Here is a 23,531-nt window from a genome sequence, read left to right on the forward strand (position 1 = left end):
AGTGTATGCCACTTATGATGGTTCACAAATATGTTTCCCAGGGAGGAATGCATATCTATATATAATGTATTTCATAGTAATGCATTTTTTATCGCACACACAAATTCTCACACTTTCAGGTCATATAATGTGACTATAAATTTATAGTGAAGAGATCTGCCAGTACTTAAAGTTATGCTCTCCGTGTTATTGAAGCTGATGCCCTGGCTTCTTTAAAGGAATGGCTGGAAGAGATTCTTGGATCATTTAACTACGATATGGACTAGATGGGCTGGATTTTTAACCTTTCACGTGTTCTTATTTCTGTAAGGATGTGAAGTGAGAAAAATAATGTAAACCGGATATTCGATGCTGAGTTTTAATTGGGCACAGCCAACACAATTTGTACTTTAAGAGCCCTGAAGAGAGGTGCATCGCTAATTTCAAAGACACTGAATGTATAGACGTTCAGAAACAGAGAAAGTACAGTACGTGTTATACCAGGCATATATGGAGGGTTGTAGGTTTAAGCTAGATGACTTGTACCAAAAGTACACTTAATTTAAGTCTACCAGAGGGATAAACTATTTTACACAAAATATATAAATGCTTTTTACACAAAAATGTCCATTTTAATGTTATGTCTGTGTGACATATTTTATGTCTATAAGCTTGTTTTGTCAAGTACTCTACTAAGTAGAGGATTTCATTCTGGTAGGATGCAGAATTATTTTTTTCGTTCCCCACATCTTCAAATAGAATACCAAACCTAGAATGTTCTTTAATGGTAACAGCACCATTATTCCAGTACCACTCTTCAGAACCTGAGCTTGCCTGCTAGTTTTCTGTGTTGACAGAGTAACACAATACTTCACAGATTTATAACAAACCCAGCCTCCTGATTCACTTTCAACATAGACAACCATTGTTGGCAAGAATGATTTAGCTGGATGTATTATGATACATGTAATGCAAAGTTATCATTATAGCTTTGATCTCTAACAGCATCACAACAATATTTGGAAAAAGATGGTTTCACACCCGAAAGCTGACCTGCACATTTCTCCTTAGGGAAACATAAGGCTTAAGCTGCACAGAAATTATGTGGTCAGTTTTTACAAACAGAAGCTCCTCCGGTACAGCTGTAATAATTTCAGCGTCATGTTCACAAGGGTGCACATTCATTGTTGTTTGTCAGGGAAAATGAAACACTCCTTTCAAAGCAGAATTGCTGTAGTAGCTAAAACCACATCCAGACACAAGAGAAAGGTGTTGGCACTTTCTGATTACTACTTGATCTAATTTAATTGAGACCCCCAGAGTGACAGCTGTAGCCTCATGCTGAGAAAGCCTACACAATTTGGAGCATGGGAAAAGTAGCAATGAGACCTTCAAAGACATCATGACTTTGTTTTCCTGACTTGCTGTGTCTTTCATTTGTGCCATACTGTATATAAAGACACAAACGCGCTTCTTAGTTTACGTGGCCATTCTTTCTGTGGAAGGGAATAAAACCGCAGAAATGTGCAAGATCATGGTTTAGATTGTGAGAAAAATAAAGGATTGCTTTTGTCACCTACTTTTGAAAACGTTAAAGACTTAAAGACATTCTAAGGAAGATTTCAGCCATTCTGCGTGTTGGATAAACATACTTGCTGCATCATTCCCAACAGAACATGTATTCCTGCTTAAGTAGCAATTGGAACAAAAACCTTTATAGGGATGCTTATCAAGAAAAGGCAAGATGCAACTGACAAGTGGGAACGTTATACAAGTCAGAGATCAAAGCCCACTGAAGAGATCAGCTGCTCCAACATTTCAAGGACCAGATGAAGCAGAGGGAGACCAAATTCCCCTGCCGGCTTACAACATCAAGCAGCTCACATCAGGGTGTTTGAGGAAAGCATGAACTGTCACAGGCAAGTGGCAATATCAGGAGAACATTAGGCAGAAATAACACTACAGAGGCATTTAAACCAAATGAGGCCACAGGGTCCACTTAAAAGAAATAAGGATTTCCTGCATCATAAAAATGTTGTTTTTAAAATAAATATTTCCATTCAGCGAAATCTGTAAAAGCTTGACCTGGGACAGCTAGGTGGATTCAGTAAGCCCATAGCCACAAGAGAGTCCATCTTGGGGTAGTAAAACACTTTTACAGTATTTGCACAAATTCCATGACAGTTTTCTTTCCTAAATCATTACAGTTTTTATTTGAACCAGCGTCCAAGGTAAATATGAACTCCATCTAGCAGTTAAAAAGTCATTCTTACACACAACAGTACACATAGCCCTATATGTGCCCACATGTACACACACACATAAAGGAAATACCCCATTCATCTGAAATAATTTAGTGTAAAAAGATCAATTCTTCAGAAAGGGGTGAAATGTGGTTGGAGTTTGGAAACAGGGTGTAGGGCTGCTTCAGATGTGCTTGGCAGATCTCTCTTGTATACAGTTCATTTTGTCCTTACATTGAAACACTTAGCTGTTTTTAGAGAGTGGCAGTTCTCAGACAGACACGCTAACGTGTGCTTTAGTGTGAATCTTCTGCTAAATTTACAGGTGGTTCACTTTCTAGTTAAGAAGGCAATTGAAATTCTTTTTTTTCGGCCATTAAATTCTTTTCAGCCACTAAGTCGTTGTTCCTAAAATAAAATTTAAAAAAAAAACATCATTTGTGGAAATATTTATTCGTAATGGTGTTTTTCTGCACTGTTGTATTGCTATACAAAAAACAGCAAAACCTTTGTTTTTATGGTATATTTGCACTCACATCATATCACTGTTGCCAGCAACAGTCCCATGTAGAGATGTTGCATTTAAATGTGAATAATCAGAACACACAGAGCAACAAACCATTCTATGCCGACAGAAAAAAAAATAAATTTGATATAACCTAAACTTCAAAGCCAGCAAGTTTCCCTCTCACTGAAGATCATCTCCAGTTAGAAGCTGTGTAATACGGTTTAACTACATTGCTTGAACTGCATATTTTATTGTACTGAAAATTTAAAATCAGTTACAAATAAAGACGTATACAAAGAGAAACAGCAATTGGATCTCATGTTCAAAAGAAAGTTTTTTTTTTTAGTTTGCTCAAACAGAGTTACAAGCTTGCCTGCATAATGTACATGATATATTTCAAAATGCATCTGTTTGTCAGTGGTATAAAATGGAAAAAATGAAATAAAAATAATAGCAATATAAAATGTTTATAAATTTCCCAGTCTATATTTTTAAACAAATCATCCTTTTGTATTGTTCTTCTCAGCACCGAGGGCGCCCCATGTGTATTTCGTAATGTTTGTCAGATATTTTAATCCAAAGGGAGGTGAGAGCAGCCAACGGGATAGGCAGGAGATGCAGAGGAAAGGTTGTGAGAGTTTCCATTTAAAGTCTCCGAAAAATGCTCAAAAATGCTAAATGCTCAGGCGCTGCTGGCTAAGGTGAGGACTGGAATTGTTCCTTTGGTGTATGTGAAAAAAGAACCATGGCTAGGCTCTGAAAAAAAAATAGATGTGTTGCTAGCGTTCTTTCCAGATTTATAAAACAAAATACAGCATCCAGGATTTTTGATGTCTAAGTTGGACGGACTTTGATCTTTCATCGATTAACTGTGTTGTTTTCAATCGTTTCACATTCGGTTCAGTCTCTCATTGTCCCGTGGGTTCTAACATCTGAAACAAAAACGTCATCAATAGAAAAAAAGCACACCAGGAAGAGGAATATCTGATTGTAATTCCCAAGAGATGTTATTTCTTTACACAGCCTCAAACTGGGTTGTGCGCTGGGCAAGTACAGGGGAGCATCTTCTCTGTGAAAACTGGTGGAGCAATAGTCCCTTGGTGCCAAAACGTTTCTCGGTCTCATCAGTTGACTGTGGGCACCTGGTTTAAGCTGTACTCCTTTGCTTTCAGGCGGAGGTTAGCGATGCTATTTGCCATGTTCATTCCCTGGGTGGTATTGGTGTTGGCGCATGTGGGTGGGTAGGTAGCCATGGCACTGAAGGGATCAGAAACAACAACACAGATTTATTCATATGAAAAAAGTCTGCGCTAAAACAGAAGGCAAGTGTCTGAAGAGCACTCTGAATATCGTTGAACAAAATGTACATTTCATGAAAAGACCTGGGTTGTATACATGCATTAAACATGTATTATACATGTATGAGATTTCAGGAATGAATGTTTCCCTGTAAGTGCAACAGGAATCTTTACTCCATAAGGATGTTGCCTTTCTGGACTAAATGGTTTCACCAGAGTAAACAGGGGAGAGTTTACTGTACTAAATATAGATACAGATAAAGAAGGGAACCCTCCTTTTACAATCAAGCAGCTACATTTTCTCCTTCGTACACCTCTGGGGTGGATTGAAATAAAAAACAAACACAGAAGAACAATCAATAAAATCAAAAAGTACTTGCATTCTGAAGGCAGCATTTTCTGTGATACTCGCACTGGCACTCCTTCCGGACTTGGATACCAGCTTAAAAATATATAAATCGTAAGCATATGATGGCGGTGTTATGCCTGCATTCACTTTTTTTAATGGCTTCACACGCCCTTTTGTGTTTCTGGTCATGTGAAAAAAAGTAGAACGTAGTTGTGCCAAAAAAATATATTCAACTGACAAATTCTTAACTGCTTCAGAATCAGCTTTTCCAAAGCAACACTATACTATTCTGTATCTTCTTTTGAGTTCCACGAGGATTTTAAAATTCAAACAAACGATACCAGTGTCACACAAAATCCTGCCCAAAATACATTTTTAATCGCATTGATTGTTAACTTACATAGAAATCAGGTTTGTTGGAGCAAGCAAAAACATATATTTTTTAATAAGTATCTCGTCAGGTTGTCTGAGAGGGTCACGCAGATGTCTAAAACCTTGAAGATAAAGTCCCTTTTCCATGTTACGTTCAGATTTCCAGCATTAACTGGGAAGGCAGGAGAAAAAAACTGGAAGGGAGGGAGTGACAGACAAAGACGATGATAACCTAGGCGAAACTAAACTTTGTGTGAGCTAAGCAGAGGTAGTTCCAAGGGCTGTAAAATAAACAGAACAGGAGGCAAAGAGTGACATAAAGGGACAAGAAAGATAAGAAGGAGGGATTTGGAAATAACAAACTAGAGACAGCGGATGGTGTGTTTTTCCAGCTGCACATTGTAAATCACGGAGTGCTGGTGTTACCTGTAGGGTGAGGTGGGACCCCAGGACAGATAGTCATTGGGTCTCGGGGCTGGACGAGGTACAATAGGCTGCTCCACGGCTGTCACATCCCCAGAGTAGGTCTTCAGGAGAGAGGCGTTTTTACTGGCGAGCATGGCCCTCTCGTTCCTACGGAACTTAGCTCTTCTGTTCTGAAACCACACCTGGAAAAAATTCGGCGGGAGCAGGCCAACAGCACACTGTTACCACCAAGCTGGGAGAAGAAGCAAATACAGTACATACTTGCTGCAAAAACTATATTCGTTGGATGGGACAGGGGCACTGACTCACAGACAGAGACGATTAATCCTGGATGGAAAATTTAGAACAATGGACTGACCTATGTCAATTTAAACTCCTTTGAAAAGAAAATTAATTTGATAATAGAAATATGTTGGTGTTCTCCTAGCCACACCCTCTACGTACAGCAAATACAAAATGTTTACAACATTTATACACAAACTTCACACGCAATGAAACCTAAGTGTCTTACAAGAAAACACAAGAATACAGAGACAAATGTAAAGATTTTCTGCTCCCCTATTTGGGTACCAATGCCTTTTTTTTAAAGAACAAAACTCCAGTATATTAAGTGACTCAACTCCAACATCTTTTACTGGTGTGAAGGTGTAATGAGACGTTTCTTAGTATTGCTGTGTGCAGAGTGAAAACTGCATTGTAAAATTCCAATTAACAAGGATTTTAAAAATGGAACAAAATCATAGCCCTCATTCAACAGCATCTGTGTGGATAACAGTATTTTAATATTAGGTAATGCAATGTTGGAACAATGCAGTCGTTCTGAGGAGATCAGCACCTCTAGTGACAGTCAGACCAAATCTTATGGTTTGTTTTTAACTAGTATTAGCTTTAAACAAACCACACAAGGTATATATACAGTATATAGGTTTATCAAGGTCTATATTTTATATCGTAGTCCGGGAACAGCATCGGATCCAGAAAATAACTTGACAACTGTTTTAATTCTGTAACCGACTTCAGATTTCCCTTTAAAGAGGAGGTATGTGACCAACAAGCTTCTTTAATGGCTTGACAAGTCCTGTGCATACTGTACATTACCTGGACCCGAGCCTCAGTAAGATTCACTCTGCGAGCTAAGTCTTCGCGTACGAATGCGTCAGGGTAGTGTGTCCGTTCGAACACCCTCTCCAGAGCCTGCAGCTGGCCACTGTTGAAAGTGGTCCTGTTTCGTCGCTGTTTTCTCTTCTTCTTCTCCTCTGCGTTCAGCTGATCATCTAGACAGAGACAGAGGCAAACTGTCTGCATTACAAACTGCCCGGATGAAGGACAAGAGAAGCGTTTTAATGTTATTTCCATTATTCAAACTCGCTAACTACAGCACTTATTGTCTTAATACTCAATGCTAGCAGTAATAATTCTGTGATTTAGATAACCTAATCTTCAGACTGTTCACTAGCTGGCCATACAACTCCATTATCTCCTTTCTGTTCCTTTATTCCAACATATTTTAACTTTGGTATCATTTCTATTCTTCTTTGACCTTGCCGTGCTATTGCCTAGAACTCTTGTGGTTAATTGTCATCTACTATTAGTTCCTTCTTGTATGTCGTGCATGAAAACTCAACATTTGTTTAAAGTAAGCGACAAGTTGTGATGTTCACATTGCATTGTACTACAGACTAATTGGACCAAAAAAAAAAACTTTTCCAAATGAAAATTTATACTTTTCATAATAGAGTACAGCATGATAACAACTGTGATTGAAAGTAACTAGTTGATTCATTATGTTTATAAGGAAGAAAATGTATTATTCCTTAGCTTACTGCATCTTTCACCTCCAATACAAAAGTCAGCATTTTATCAAAGGAATACCTATGCACTTGCTTGTGTTTGCAAAAACATTTAATTTCTAAGAAAAATTGTTGTAATAACCACGTGTTCCTTTTCTTTCATTGTGGCATTTTAATGTGCCTGGCATGCTATTTACTGTTTTCCAATGTTTTGTACACCTACAATAAAGTTCAAGGGCCACAATGAGTTGAAGAGTTACAATACTAAAGAAACAATTGGATTACAAAGCATATGGTTATGTATCACCATTGTTCATATTTTTAAAACGTATTTAGTTTGCTGACTGATTAAAATGTATCACTTAAGGGAAATGTCAACTTCAGTTTGCTAAATAGTTATGAATTACATTTCAAACCATATTTTCATCTACCATGTGAAAAAAACACATCTACCAGTTATAGTTCATACACTTATAACAACTAAGACTGCAGACTCCCCTTACAAACAAAGACCGGTTGTAAAGGCATTTTGTGTAGGAGCAGAAGTATATAATTCCAAACATTATAGGATTACAATTATAGATATTACAACTTATAAATACCTGAGAAAGTAACTTGTTTCCCTATTGAGAAGCGAAGCAGTTAAATGTGTTCTCTACACCGGCTTTTAATAGTTATATTTTTGCTAAACCTTTGCTAAATGAAACAGTGTGACTTTATCACTTAAAATACATGATTATACCAAAGCATTTCTAGGTATATAATAGCAATCAATAATGATATTAACACAAAACATGAAAAACAATATAGAGATTTCAGTACCCCCACCCACCCACTTTTTTTAATAACCACAGCCCCATTTTCTGTTTTTTTAGAACATGGTTGATGTTGTGCAACAAAGATCAAGTGTTTCCAAAGATTTGGCCCTTTCTGGGAGGTTTCATCAATTTCTCACAGCAAAACACATTGCCAGGACAGCTATGCAAATTGATCATGGTACTTGTTAGAGTTGTGCCTCCCTGTTGATGTTTTTGAACCTTCATTTTCCCCAGCTGTGCTGTCAAATGAAACACGAAATGCTTATGCAACTTTTTTTACGTGATGCGATCTTAAACTAGTTATGCAGCATTATTCTGATGAAAAGCAGCAAAGCTAGTAACTGCATATTTGTGCATATTAGGTATGTGTGAAACTCCTTATGAACCAGTTTCGGCCAGTGGAAGGAATTACTTTACACTTCAGGACAAACATCGAAATGGTTTGATACCAAGTTTGTGACACGGCATTCATGGGGAAGTATTTGTTCATTTCTTTATTTTACCGTTGCTGTAAATCATGTCGATGCAAGCTGACAGAACACTCTCCTTCCCTTCCACCACTGATCAATGAAAAAGCTGAAGGTGAGATTGTAAAAACCAACAAACCAGGAGTCAGAACTGGGTCACTCGCTATAGACATTTCAAATACAAAGTTATAAACTTGTACAATTAATTGGGGGAAAATTGCAATTTTGCCATATATAATCATTTACAAATGAGGATTTTTAAGGTTTTTTAATCATTTCTGATAACCCAACATGCTTAGGTGTTCGTGTGAAGCTCCTCTCCAGTTTACCTCTCCAGTCTACTTTTTGAAAGTGTGTTATGCAGCGGTTTGAGTCTCTTTGTAATTAAGCTGAATTAAGAAATTATATTGTTTTAAGTACACCTAGTACTAAAAAAATTAACTTCAAGATTAATTTCAGTGGAAAACGGATAAAAGGCTATTTGTCTAGCGTTTTTTATTTTCACAAATAATTTAACTTAAAATTACTTTAAAATTAAACACCCGCCGATTATCCTACGAGTTAAATATCTAGTTCAATAAAAAAGTATTATAATAATTCATGATAGGCTTCATTTGGTATCCTTCAACGTTTTTTGAATCAATACCGCACTGACGTAACCACGCTCGTTGAAAAGCTAAGAAAAAGTAAAATAATCTAATTTATATTGCTTGAATTTGAAATGTTTATCAGGTAATGATTACTGTATATTAGCCCTTTCAAGATGATGAACGAAAAACCAGTAAATCCAGTAAAAATTCCCACTATTCCCACATTAGATGGTAGGCCTACTTAAAATATCACAGCATGAATACACTGTAGCCCAGGGTTACCCAGTTGTGATCCTGGAGGGCCGGTGCGGGTTTGTGGGTCTGCGGAATTGTATTGAGCTAAACCAGTTGCTTACTGACTTTACCGGACCAATTTAACATCTTCTCCGAGCTCTTCACCAGCTGCGGCTTTAGAGATCACTTCGAAATCCGCAGAAACCCCGGCCCTGCATGTTCACAACTGGACACACCTGCGTGTAGCCTATAAACTGTACATTAATTCCCCTCTCCGGCTCAGTTGTTCCTTCAGAATTTCCAGAGCTGCGCCGATGTATTCTTCCGCGGTTCAATTTTTATTTTCAAATATTTCATAGCATCTGAGTCTTTATGGTTAAATCAACAATTGATCTGAAAAGTTTTTTATTCTCCCAAAAAAAAATAAGAGTGGTAAAATATTATGTTCGCTACACTTCGCAATGAAGTACAATTTTTATTATTATTATTATTATTATTATTATTATTATTATTATTATTATTATTAAAAGATAACACATAGCTAATTACATCATGATGACAAAGATATTGAAGGTTTTTCTTCTGAGAATGTATCAACGTCCACAAAGACGTGTCTTCTCTTTAATACTTTATGTCCTACCCGGCTGTTTAACAATGTTGTGGAAGAGAACTCTAAAGTGGAGCGAAGACGTTTTCTTAAATCTCTCCAGACTTCAAATCTCAAGAGAATCTCAGTCCTGCCACAGACACACTCCTGACTCACATCAATCACTCCTAAAATCACTCCCATAAAACTTCAGAGAAGAGAGGAAAAGTCTCTCCTTGATGGATTGATCAGCTCTGAACTCGAAGGCTCTTTATCACAAACCAAAGATGAAAGAGGATGAGGATGGCGTCCTCTTCCGCCCCCTCCTCCTTTAGCTCCGCATTAACTTTAGTTTTACCTTGTAATGTGCGGCCGGACTACACAGCAATAACAATAATTATATTACTTTAATTGTGCTAGCCTAGGACAAGTATGAAGCTACATTTCCGGTATCACCTTAACGCTCATCTTCTTAAACGTGGTGATGTCGTACAAGATGTGGGTCAGTGCATGTTTTTCCAACATTCGATTTTGCAGCATTAATAAAAGGAAGTGTCGTTGATTCGTTAAGAAACGTTGCATGGCATTCCGTTTTGCTGAAAACATATGAAATAGGCCATATCGTAAACGATATTCGGACTCTTCGGACATTTATCCTAGCAAGTCATTACGGAATTTATATCACCTTAAATACACACAATATCTCGCAATTAACGATGTTGATGTCCAGGAATGTTGTTTATTGTGACATTTAGACCACTGTAAATAAAAAAAGATAATGAGACCTTAAAGAACACCCAAAGAAAAAAAAACACATGACATTTTTGCACAATCGCTTAGCAGATAGCTTATTCAGATATCAGTTTTTTGTTAATGATCTGCCCCGAAATGTCATGATTGATAAATCAAGAGCTCATAACATCAGTAATTTGTAACGGAACATGCATAGTCTACAGTAATCAATTTAGAAAACTGAACAAACAAATGCGGAAAAACTAGGCTTCAATACACTAGTCTTATTCATTTTCGCTTAATGACATAAATAATGACATAAATAATAAAATATTTAAGTAGATATGATATAATAGATGCGGATATGATTTGATAACACCACGTTTCCAAGTCTGCTACGAATATGGTACACAGAAATGTTGTGTTTTTAAATTAAGTTGTTTCCTAACACTGGTTGACTCCAAGCACCTTGTTACCTCATTTAGTCATTACACTATTTTTTATTATTCCACTACTTCACTGGGTATGTTAACGGAAAGCAAACGCTCACAACAACAAGCAATTGGAGGAATCTAACTGATAACCTGGTACCTAAGGCACCAAGCTCATGCATACTACAGCTCCAATTCACACGGAATTACCAGCCAGTACACCACTCTAGTACTTAAACCTAATAAAGAAGAAGGAAAGTCAAAAATATTTACACTGACATTTCATCTATAATTTCGTTTAAAAAAAACGTATTAGCCCGTATTACAACATAAAACCTAAGACTAAAAGCGCTTTAGTGTTTAACCGGCTTAATAATTATGGTTTGTGTACATCCATATTTTTAAAACAGCTCGAATAATAATATTTTAACAGCAAAAAAGATCAATATGACAGTGCCTTTACACATAGCTTATATCACCAAATGAACAATTGTAAATAATTTGACTTCCGTCTAAACCGAATAGAATTTATAGCCTTTGGTTCAAAGGGTTCGTTGCGCACAATATTAATGGAGGCCTTTTGGCGCTTCTACGTTTTAAAAAACATATGTAATAATGTCTGAGTTCGACGTTAAATAACTTTGTTGTGTAGCCTATGCAATATGATCATCAACAAATAAACTGCATTAATCTAAGAAGTTATTTTGCACAACATGTTTGAACCTGTAAACTAAAAACACAAAACACAATCTGTGTTCAAATACAACCGAATGAATGTCTGGCTTAAAATCAACAAATAACAGCATGTTTTATTACCACGTGTCTGTGTAAATATTGTTACTAATAATGCTATTGATTGATTTTTCTTCTTCAACACAAAGTTTCTTGCAACACTTTTATGTGGGCTAAAACAAAGTTGTTGTTTTTTTTTATATGTAATAGGTGTGTTATCGGCAAGCAAGGAGCTAGACTAATAAAAAGGTTTATCCCTAGACAGAGATACTGACTAAATCTGTAGACAGAAGGGTGTTTCTTGCCATCTTTGAAGTGTCAGTGTAAAATTGACGTGAGCCCAGGAAAGGATACAGAGAAGTGTAATTCGCAATATATGGGCCGAGTTCAAATATATAATATTTCGAGCTGTGTAATTTACAAGATTCACACACTCCCCTTTCTGTCATTCGCAATTTCATAACCGTAATGTAATCTATTCTTTCCTCTCATTCAGCATAAAAAGTTAAAACATTTCCAGGGTCCGTAAACATTGACTCTGTATACACATTTACTTGAAGAATGTTATCCAAAAAGATATAACTACTGTATAAATACTGTATATAACCAAACGAACAGGCAGTTGTGCGCCTAAAAGTAAAACATTAAAGTTAGGAATTTCGACGTATCCTTTCGTGAAAAGAAATCGCACACAACATTCAAGAGAGAACAAGGATGATTATCCTTTAAATTTTAAAATGTATTTTCTGGTGACGTTACATCTGTACGTTATTTAAATAAACTAATACTGTATAGTGTGTGCAAATAATGACGCGCGGCTAAAATAAGAGAGTCTAACAATATTAACACAGATGCCCACGCGTCTCGTGAAGTAATGGAAGAAAGCAGTTAATTACCTATCATTACCAATCACACTGGGTTGCTCCCATTTTGAAGCCAATACTTGAACCTCAGTTGTCTCGCCTATTAAGTTTAAGATTGTGAAAGTCTGAAGATTATACGTTTAAAGCAAACAGCGCATTCTGGCTAGATTGTGCAGAACGCAGGCCTAACTATAAATCCACAAACACATCACACAAGAAAAAACGAAGAGGTTTCACGTTTTTTCTTAAAAACAACGTAGTTATGTACACCCTCTCACGAAGACATTAGATTGTTCTTAAAGATAAAAAGTCTGAACATTATTATTTTAAGTTGATTTAGCTGCTGGGAAACCCCATACTCGTTGTTTACAAAATGGAAATCCCATTGCCGGCTAAATTATTTCTGTAAAATGTTAAATGCTTTTGCAAAAACGTTATTTTTCACTGAAAATATTTCAGAACGTTTCATGATGTACCGAGAAAAAACTGTACAAAAGCTAGTTGACACACGATTCCAAACGAGACGTGTACCTCAATGGTGTTATTTTTTTTATTGGAAACCTAGACTACACAACACTTGGCCTTGGTAAACCCTACTTTAATTGTGCAGTCATTCAGCAGGTACAGTAATTGGTACAAATTATTCTGTTTATGTTTGCTGAAATGTTTGACAAGTGAAAGAACGGCGAATTGATTGGGCTAGTTTGGTTCTTATAGGAGATTTTGCTTAGCGCTGTAGACTGTTCTCATTCCATCGCCAACGCGCTGAATTTGTCTCGATTTTAAAGCCTCTTTTCCACTGCAAACGTCTTTGCCACGAAAAGCACAGACCATCTTTCCTAATTGTTCCAGAGAATAACGCATGTTCGTATATCAAAGAAAATTATTTTAAATACTTCATCTGCATATCATTTTTTGTCGGATCTACTTCACGGAAAAACGTAATTTCTGAAACAGCTAAATCGTGACAGTCTGTGAAATCGCTGTGTTATATTGTTTATAGCAAAGGTAAAGTATAAAGACAGTAAGTTTCTTTAAATATGCCGATCTGCACCATAGCAAGTCCGTTATTCATGGTTTTCTGGAATCTCAGTTGTCTTTTACTCTTGAGCTTAGATCTGTACATTACATGCTTAGGGGTGAAATATTTCCAAACAGAAATTGTACGTTTGAGACTGAATTGCCCCCAAAAAACATTCAAAGAAACGTTAAAATGCTGCAGTGTGCAAGCACCTTCTTGACTTGCTCACTATCGCTGTGCCGATTTTGGTTTTGTTTATTGGAGCGAAGATTGGTTGGTCTCGCTGATCTTATCCACTAACATCGCTACACTCCATTGACATCAAAGTGTTAATGGCAAATTAATGGCCAGTTCCTAAATGCCTGCGCCAGATATGATCTATTGCAGCCAGTTAAACAGGATTTACGATTCGTTCTGAAAGCACAATTCCATCAAAACAAGCATCTAAGTAGTTTACATCTTGTTGGCCTAGTACATTCTCCAAACTGAATAAAGTATCGTCGGAATGAGCTTGTAAGATCTTATACTTTTGATTACCGCCTCTTCCCCCACGTTTCCCAACTCTGTACGCTGCGTTTGCTTAAAAGTACAGAAAAGCAGAGCTATATCAAGTGGGTCAGTTCACGCTATGAAAAACGTATGTATTCTTGCGTTTTGTAATATACAAACCACCAAACCACCACAAGCTCCGTGGAAAACAGACAGCTTTTTGTATGGTCTACAAGCTATGGGGTGTTTATTTTTTCTCCTGTGTCTTACTCACAAATGTCAGAACATTTGGCGCCGTCTAATTGACATAGATGTGCTAATGTGACAATCCTTTCTGAGTTAAGGTGTTAATCACAACTCGAGACCCCTTGATAATTCCCCGAGAGCTCATTTCTCACTTACTTTCCTGCTGCGTGGTGTCGCTCCCGCTCGTCAGCCCCGGAGACTCAAGCATACTCCTGCCAGCTTCTCCGGCACTCTCCTCCGATTGTGTGCCTACCATCTCCCCTGCCTCCTCCAGGTCCAACAGGTGACTCACTGAGAAGTTCTTTTTAGCCTGTAGGTTTTCCAGATTAGCCGTAATCGGACTCTCCAAGCGGCTAGATATCGAAGCTTGTCTGTCCATTACATGTGCATAACTAGAAGTCATGACGCAAACAGAATACTGAAGTAATAATAAGACGAGCCCCCAAAATTAATTCCTCACGTACAAAAAGCACCAGCTGCACCTCCAAAACAAGCAATCAGTCCGTTTCGTTTCTTAATAAAACACTCAAGAGCTCAAAGTTGTACAGATCCAGATGGAATGGCGCTTTGAAATGCTCTCGGCGTTTTCTTGAACTTGCAGATCACGAGGGGTAGAAACACAGACCCAACGCGAGTGTTTTTTTGCAGTTTGGTAAACAAGAGAGCTCTTGCCTTCAGTGCCCTGTCCACACAAGCGATCTCCCGTACACTCACTCACACGCCACTCGGTAAGAAACGCCTCGCCCCGGGATCTTAAAACATCTTCGGGGAAGTTCTTCTGCTCACTCCTGTTGACTCGAAAGCATGAATGACTAAAGGTTACAGAAAAGATGATGTCTAACAGATGTACATGTGAGTAAGCTTTCTCGGTTCACTCTTTATGGGAGAAGGCTCTCTCTGTACTGCTGCGTTTTGGAGCGAGTTCTTCTTTCGGTTGGATCAAGGAGCTCTCTGGCACTTCAAAAGGCGCAGACTGGCATGCCGGGGGAGCCTGAACGGGGAATAAATGAAAATTTGAGACCCCTGGGAGGGTAGATCGACCTAATAGGAGTCTGTAATTACGTGGCAATGCCTTTGTGCTCTTTCTGACGTTTTACAGACCCCCTCTCTCCATCACAAGACACCCCTCCCCTTGCACAACACGCCGCACCATCACCACTAAAACACCCTGATTATGGACCTTAAGGAATCCTTGGCAAACATCTGAGGCGGGCAAGGAGCCCCTGAATTTCGTAAGGGAGACCTTATTACCATCTCGCACTAAAATATAACAAAGATAATCTGACAGCTAGGATACTACGTCCACTTCAAACACGGTGATCATTTGCATACGGAATTAACAACTCGTGATTTGTTTTAGATCCTAGTCGAAAAATCTCATTTGCATGTTTTGATAAAGTGCTGCAGTGAGACTTTGGGTGGATTCTACTTCCAATTCAATCAACTTTCTCCTTTCCTGCTGTTTCTACAGTTCTCCGCTTCAGGCTAGAGCAGAACACAGTACACTACAGCTTCGATTCGATCGGCACCGAAATAGAAGAGGAAAAGAAATATGTTGTTGTTGTTGTTGTTTTTTTGGGAGGCTCTTGAATTCAACTACTAAGATTTGCAGTACAATAGAATATTCCGTACTAATTAGTACGGGATTCTGACATTCATAATTCGAAAAGCACTGCTATTGTAATAATGGGGGGGAGGGAATGTGGTCACTATGCAAACTGCCTTCGACGCGATTCTATTAACCCACTAAAGGGGTAAAAAACTTTTTTTTTTTGCTTTTTTTTATACTCATCGCGTGCGTAAAAGAAAATTGGACGGCATAATTTCCATGTATATTATACTGTACGCTCGCACCCTTTCTCCGCATTTAAATCAGAGAACCTGCTTTCCTGCCAATCGAAATGGGCCGCCTTCGTGCGTATCGTGTCGTATGTCCAAGATAGAGGTGAAAGAATCTCTTGAAAGTCAAGGATTGCGTGCGCTTTGACTTGAGGGTCTTGACATACGGAGAGAAAAGGGGTCCATGTGTTCAAATGGCAGGAGACTGAGCTCGGAGCTGCCACAGACAGCCTATAGCTTCCAGCCCCTGATCTGGGAAAAGAACACTTGATGCCATCAAAGAGATGCAGATTGAAACCAGATGTGCCTCTCTCGTTCTTTCCATGCATTTAATTAAGGCGGTGGGATGGAGTAGACTTTTTTTCATCATTAGTTTTCCTCCAGATCTCCTTTCCCCTCTCAGCCTAAGCACCCATGTTGGTGCCAGTACAATACGTCTGTCTTTTTCATCTACAAGTCTGCCCAAATTCAAAACCCTGTTACCATGTGTTCGGAGAAAGTTTTCTTTCTTTTTCGCGTTTGCCCAAAAGACAAGGAAGGAAACGTCAAATAACTCTGCAGGAAGTTTATTAACTAGCTTTTGGCCTGAACTTTTTAATTGTACCTTTCAAGGAACGGGGATGTTTATTTTAGCTTCCCCGTTAAACACGTTTGAAGGAAGAAAATGCGACACATAGTCGAATTTAAGTCACGGATCCGTGCTGTCTAGTGAATAGGTTTAAGTAAAAAAAAAACAAGTTAACATAAGGGACGATAAAATCAATCTTTCGCTAACCAAACCTGCTATTTGCAGGTTCTATTGAAGGTTTTCAGAAAAACCAAAACCCAAATTGAGCCTTAAATGGAGAAAATCATAAGTTAAGGATATCTCCGATATTAATTTGTTTATCTTGCAATAAAACAGTTTTGTTTTTTCTAGGACAGAACCTTGCTGTGAAAATTGCAATTAGGGTGAATATTTTTCAGTTCATCGTGTTTATGTACCACAAAGTTACTTAAACCTACACATATAAACAGCCATGTGTTTAAATGAAAGGCTGACAGAACTACTGTATGATTTAACTTTGCGGCTTAGGCAGGCAAACTCATAATTTAAAGGCCTGCTATAGTGCATTTTTATGATATCTGAGGAGAAGTCTCAACACAAAGAAGAAAGTTGGAATTTAAATAATGACTACGTTATACAATAACATTAAGATTTTAACGTATCTGCAATTAGATTGGAACATTTGTAATCTTTTCTGTGGGATATGATTTATTTAAATCTTGAATTTGCTTTCCCTTTTTAATTTCATACACGTCCGAAACTGTACGATAACTTTGCCAACTCGGTTTTGAAAACCCTTATCGCGAACGTGTAGCGCAATAGGGCCCTTCTGTCCACAGTCCTGATATTGTCTCTCAAAAAAATACTTTTTAAAAAATAAAATGGCATCAAACGTTTAATTGGTTTTCTTCTTCTTTCTCTATAACCATGACATTTCACTTCCTTCGGCAGCATAAAAAGATTAGCTCAATTTTCAGTTTGACAACGGGTGATAATTTGCGTAATGAAACACTTGCCATTCTATAAGATAATGCGAGCTTGTATTATCTTCGGTTATTATATTCATTACACCTTCCGGTAAAAAAAAAAAAATCTTCGGCACTTTATACCAGGGTTGAAAGAAAAATGCTTCTTCGTTTGTTAGTCATACAAATGTAGACGTGACTTTATTCTGATTAATGCAGTTATCAGCGATTATTCCTGGTAAAATCTGCGAAACTCCTTGTACTATGAAAGTAACTGTTTCCTTCAGTGATTTTCAGAAATCCTCAAGAAACATCTCTTTGTTTTAGGTGACGTTCTTTCAGGAGGTTTGACTCGAGTACTGCACAAAGTTAGTCGCAAAATATCCACCTATCTGAAAATACACCACACACCAATGACTGACAAAATAAAGGAGAAACTTAGTTTGCCACTCTGACATGATAAATGTTTTTTTTTTAAAGATTAGACAAATGCGATAAAGGTATATCTAAATGTACAAAACAGCGGAAGAGTGATTCCTGATGAACTGGTTAAAACAGCCAGTTATAAGATGAATTTGTATGGATTGTTCTAATTTAACTTAGAAATTAAGGAATTAGGAAGTAAGAATGACACTGCGGAATACTCTTCACCATGTTTCCAAAAGAGGAATATTGTGTTGGAGATGATATTTTTAATGAATCTTTAAGTGTGGAGAGCATCATTTATTATCCGCTTTCCTTAATTAAGAATTATTTTTTTTACCACTAAATTACACTTTCATAAAGGCTGTATTTCGGCCTTTTAGGGGGATACAAGACTAATTATGCTTTCCTAATGTCACCTTTAGAAAAGAACCAATAATACGAATTTATGAGAACAATATATTAAAAAGAAATCTCTGAAAACTGTTTTGACTGATCGAATATACGCACAGGTGTATGGACGCTTGGCTTGGAACACGTGACCTAACCTTTATTTGCATGTTACTTTGAGCTATTAACTTTTACTCCAAAACACAAGGCTCATAAAACGTTTATTATACAGCGATGATATACATTTCTCAAATAAATGCATTCTCTTAAACCTTTACGAACCTTTTAAATTTGAACAAGCTTTAGCGAGTGTCACCAAAAAGCAGGTTATGCGAGCTACGGACTCAATAAATAAATACCAATAAATAATGCCTTGGTGCTATTTCACTACATATATTACATATTTCAGCGTGTTGTAGATATCATATTGTTTTACTCAAACTCCTGAAAATATTAATGCGGCTTTATAAACACAAATCAGCAGTTATCAAAGGAAACACTTAATTGAAATGCTTTTGTTTGGTGCCATGATATTTCATCTTGCAATATATCGCAGTAATCTGAAGAGCTCCTTTATTTTCCGTATTGAAAGAATCAGAGGTAAAATAAAAAACAACTGCGCAGTTAATGCAATACTCTATGTCCTCCATGGTAAGATCAGTTGCAATAAGTAAACGAGTATTATTTTCTGGATATTGTGCTGTCATCACATGATTGTCGGATTCGAGAAAACATGTAAGAGAATAATTTAAGGTATTGATTAAATCAAGGAGAGATATTTTTCCATTTTTTTATTTGTAAGAAACGTCTAAAGAGGTCTAAAATAACACGATTTTCCCCCCGTGACAAAGCAAATCTTAAGTTTATTATTTAAAAAGCTGCTGACTAAACACATTCAAGAAAACCATCTCCTCAAGGCAACGAAAAGGGAATACTGTATTCGGCACGTAAGTGCATTGGATTTGAGCATATTTGTTTCAATAATAGCTATCAAATAAACGTTTATCGACTGTTCAAGTCGGTACTTTCCTCAAAGGGTGAGAACCGAAAATTCAGGTGCCTATACTAATGGAGTCTGAACTGTTGCGCTCACAAAGACATGGAACTAAAAGTCTCTTAATTTACCTTTTGGGGCAATGTGTGCTTAAGTAGACAAGGCAGAAAGACAGTATCATCTTGCTCCTAAAACTATTCTAGACCAAAGGATATATAGCTATTACAAAACCTCCACCCTCTTGATAGCATTTAAATATTGGCTCTTCTATTACATGCGAGGTGTCTGAGATTAAAAAAAAAACATCTACCCCTCGTTTTCTAAAACTAAGAGGGCGCGTTTTTTAATGCAGATAAACCAGTCGCGACACAAATTTGTTGGCATTTCAGATCAGAATAAGGATAAATCAATCTCATATCTATCGAACTTTGTAAACTGTGCAGGCTGTGTCATTAAGTTCACAGCGGATTGATCTCATGTGGGACACCACAAGCAGATTGTAATTAATGTTCAGAAGACAGTGTTGAACACAGAGAGATTAATACAGGCAGCTGTATTGTAAGCAGGCTTTATTCGAGTTTAGCAGCCTATCGTAGTTCAACTGAAATGATATAAGGAAAAAGAGAGACGTGAGACAGAGAATACATTGTATTAGTTTAATGGAATAGTATAGTACCTAAGCAACGCTAAGTATGGGCAAATTTCAATTTACCAGCTATTCGTTGAATTTTTGTCGAGTTGTATAAGAGACCAGTATTTCCGAAGTCCAACAGAATGGCTTTTAAGATAATTAGTGGTGATGTTTGTGTCTATTTAAACTATTTCTAAATACAGCAGTTACCGTGATAAAAGCTTATTATGCTCACTATTCCTGCACGATATTGTTGAATTCGACACTTTTGAAGTCTGGCTCTGTAGAACAAATGACTTTTAACTAAATACACGCAAAACTGAACAAAATAATAAAAGAATGTCGTTAAAACACGGGCAACAGAATCTGTCCCTAATATCAACCATTAACAAAACAACGGTGTTTTTGTGAACGCAGTGTGTTTATTTTACTACAAAGGTGTCTGCCTGCTAGTTTATTTCAATGAAGGTTTTGAGTATATGTGTGTCTGAGTGAGAACGTGAGAGAGAAATATACAGTACTGTAAATAGATCTACATAAGGCCTATCAAAATCCTACATTTTTAAACTCCGGTAAACTATGCACAGAAATCCCTTGGTCGGACTAATTAAAGAAATCAATTGCATATTTTTTTTTCTGTTCAGAGTATATAAACAAGTAAACAGAGTCTGAAAGCACAGACAGAGCTATTTAATCCTCATTACAGAAATAAAATCTGACTGAGGTCAGAGCGCTGTTTTAATCAGCACCAGGGGTCACTGGACAGCACTGATTCGCCTGAAACTTGTGTGTGTGTGGGGGGGGTGTCATACCACACAGAAATGGGTTGGTAATTTTGTAAAACGTTTATTGATGAATAAAATAGACAAGTCACAAAAGTCTGAGAAATATCTAACTATAGAAACTAAGCAATTTTTAAGTTTGAGAGTGACGTTCTTTCGTATTCGACTCTGCCTCGAGGGACAGAATGTCCACTTTTTCTTCAACCTAAAGCCAAACATTACAGCTGAGTCAGGCAAATTCACACCGATGTTACTCTTTACAGATAAAGAAATTACCAACTTAGTTTTCACAATGAAATATTTCATTTAAATGTATATTGCAAAATATTGTAAAAATGGTTCCATTTTTTCCATATTATTAAAAACAGCGATGGGTTTAAGATCCCAGCGGATTGATACAAGAATGATATTAATTCAGATAATTAAATAAGGTTTAAAGTAAGACTAGCGAGTTAAAATAATATTAAGTAGTGATTAGAACATGACCGTTTTTAATAATCGACAAAACGATAAACAAATATCGTGATAGTGCACGAAATAATATCAAGGCACGACGAAAAATGTAACATCATTAATAGAAGTCATTTCGGAAATATCATTTTCGGCAGCAACACAGCACGCACATCCCCCAGTTACCCGAACAGCTTTAAATTCTAATTCGGAAAAAAAAAACACGAACAGTGCAAATATATATATATATTTTACATTGACACACTTATATTTAAGTGTCACTATATGGTAACCTGAAATTTAAAACGACAGTTACATTACCAGGACGTGAAAGTGTATGTCGTGAGGATGACAATAATACCAACATATAGTTATAATTGGAAATCAAACAGCTTCTTAAAAAGAATATCTACAGCGACCATCTTCCACTATAAAACGGTTTAACAGACCGAAAAATGAATCCTGCAATGAAATACTGCATTTACAAAAAAAAATACACAATTATTTAAACCTTACGTTTAACCTTCACGCTGAATATATAGTCTACCGCATGTTTCTTTTACGATTCGAGATTTTTTTTGGCAGTTTAACTGCTCGAGCGTGGTGAACGTCATTTTAGTCGTGGCCTCTGTCGTACCAGCGCAACGCTTCTTTCCGATTGTTTTTAAAAATGTAAACCTTTTGGATTTAATCATTCGATTTTACTATCGTATTTCCATTCGGAGGCCTTTTATACATTTGGAATAGTCGGATTCATCGTACCCCATAATTCTGCCATTTTTATGTGTATAAATCTTAATCATTTAATGGAGTGATTTTCAAAGTAATCATTTTTGAGTGATGGAGGCGAGACAGTGTTTGGTTAAATTCACAGGCCCTTCGACTGTGTTACCTTTTGTAATGAAATATATACAGTATAATGTAATGTATATGCATTAAAACGAATAATTTAGAAAGTGGTTGTTTTCCTCATAATACAGTAGCTCAACACTATTTACGAGTGATCTAACCGCTAGTGAAGAACGACCGAATTTGTCACTAATAATTCTTAAGTACAGCTCATTAAATTACAACCACTGTGCACACTAATTTTCTAAAAGTCTTAATTCACGGTCACGACCCTATTGGTTAGACTCTTTCGCGGTGGTAGGACTCAAAGAGGTCTTGTTTCTATGGTAGTTTAAGTGTGTGTTCCTGTTAAAGGAATTTTTATAACGTAAATATGTAAGATGATACATCTTTCGCCCCACATATTTGCATCCTGAACATAAAAGGAAACAACGTACTTTTTACTTAAGTTTAGCATGGCCTTAACTAAAATTCAAGTTCATATTTGGATTTGCATTAAGACTAAAAAAAATCAGTCTGTTCAATTTTGTTTCATTTGGGATATTAAATCAATCATAGGACAATAGTGGTGCGTGTCGTCAGCTCAGCGTTGACCGATTCAAAAAGACCTGATTAATAATTGAAACATGGATATACGACGGTACATTTTCCTGCCGGTCTTCATCTTGCAGATAAATAGAGGCTTATAAATGTAAAAGGTTTGAGCCTGAACAGTGTGGGAGAATGTTAAAAGTCAGACGTATTGAAATACACAATTTTATCCAAGTTCAGGCGGAATGCTCTATCTTCTAGATACTATGTCATACATTAACAATCGCATAATGTACTTCGCTTCGAGTCTATAGTGTCCCCTTTAAAATCCCAAACGTTAATAATCAGCCTAATTATTAATGATTTATGTTAATCCAATTAATATAATTCACTTGGTATACACAGCGTGTCAAGGTCAAAAATGTATAAGTAATGCATGGCCCGAGGCACGAAGTTTCAGTAAAAGTTGATCTCACCATCTTTTCACTTCTCGGATTACAGAGCCTTTTCCAACCTGTCTGGAGAGACTGGCTCCACATAAATCAGCAAGCGAGGGGAAAGCCGTTCTCTGAAGTCCTACATTTGACAAAATCGTATACCTTTATACCTAATTTATGCTATAGCTATGCAACCGCTCTCCACGCTGCGTATGGTTTCTATTATAGCCAGGAACATTCAAGTCATTACAATCAAGCTGTTAATCTCCCCAATTTCTGTGTTGACCGCTGATGGTTATTGTTTTGGAATTAGGTTATTAAATTTGCATGGGAAATTCCTGGTTTAAAAAAGCGGCGGCTCTCATTCACAAAGTCTGACAAATAGTATCTGACATCTACCTGTCGGAGCAAAAACTGTTCCGTGAACTTTTCTAACATTGTTTACGCATTAAAGGCTTCTTAACAGACTTTACAGAATCTGAATATGTTGTCATCTTAGAGGAATACTGATATAACAAC

At 37.0% G+C, this 23,531-nt stretch overlaps 1 protein-coding gene across 2 annotated transcripts; it reads right to left on the bottom strand.

Annotated features, from left to right (window-relative positions):
• Positions 1-2,656: 2,656 nt before the first annotated feature.
• On the bottom strand, positions 2,657-15,291 carry prrx1b (paired related homeobox 1b). 2 transcript variants are annotated; one of them, XM_006634625.3, is made up of 5 exons: positions 14,331-15,291; positions 6,274-6,449; positions 5,176-5,357; positions 4,409-4,470; positions 3,841-3,987 (listed from the first exon to the last, which is right to left on the bottom strand). In XM_006634625.3, the coding sequence occupies exons 1-5, from the start codon at positions 14,575-14,577 to the stop codon at positions 3,932-3,934; spliced, it is 723 nt and encodes a 240-aa protein (XP_006634688.1). In that variant the 5' UTR covers positions 14,578-15,291; the 3' UTR covers positions 3,841-3,931. The 2 variants fall into 2 exon arrangements, with proteins under 2 accessions (XP_006634687.1, XP_006634688.1); XM_006634624.3 differs by lacking the exon at positions 4,409-4,470 and having other exon boundaries at positions 2,657-3,987.
• Positions 15,292-23,531: the final 8,240 nt, after the last annotated feature.

Source organism: Lepisosteus oculatus, chromosome 9, assembly GCF_040954835.1.
Source record: "Lepisosteus oculatus isolate fLepOcu1 chromosome 9, fLepOcu1.hap2, whole genome shotgun sequence".
NCBI lineage: Eukaryota > Metazoa > Chordata > Actinopteri > Semionotiformes > Lepisosteidae > Lepisosteus > Lepisosteus oculatus.

Bases quoted from the DNA above. Each gene is read 5' to 3' on its own strand.
- prrx1b (XM_006634624.3), bottom strand. From the start codon at position 14,577: ATGACTTCTAGTTATGCACATGTAATGGACAGACAAGCTTCGATATCT. The intron at 6,450-14,330 runs GTAAGTGAGAAA...GTCTCTGTCTAG, and splicing joins CGACACCACGCAGCAGGAAA to ATGATCAGCTGAACGCAGAG. The intron at 5,358-6,273 runs GTAATGTACAGT...AATTTTTTCCAG, and splicing joins TTACTGAGGCTCGGGTCCAG to GTGTGGTTTCAGAACAGAAG.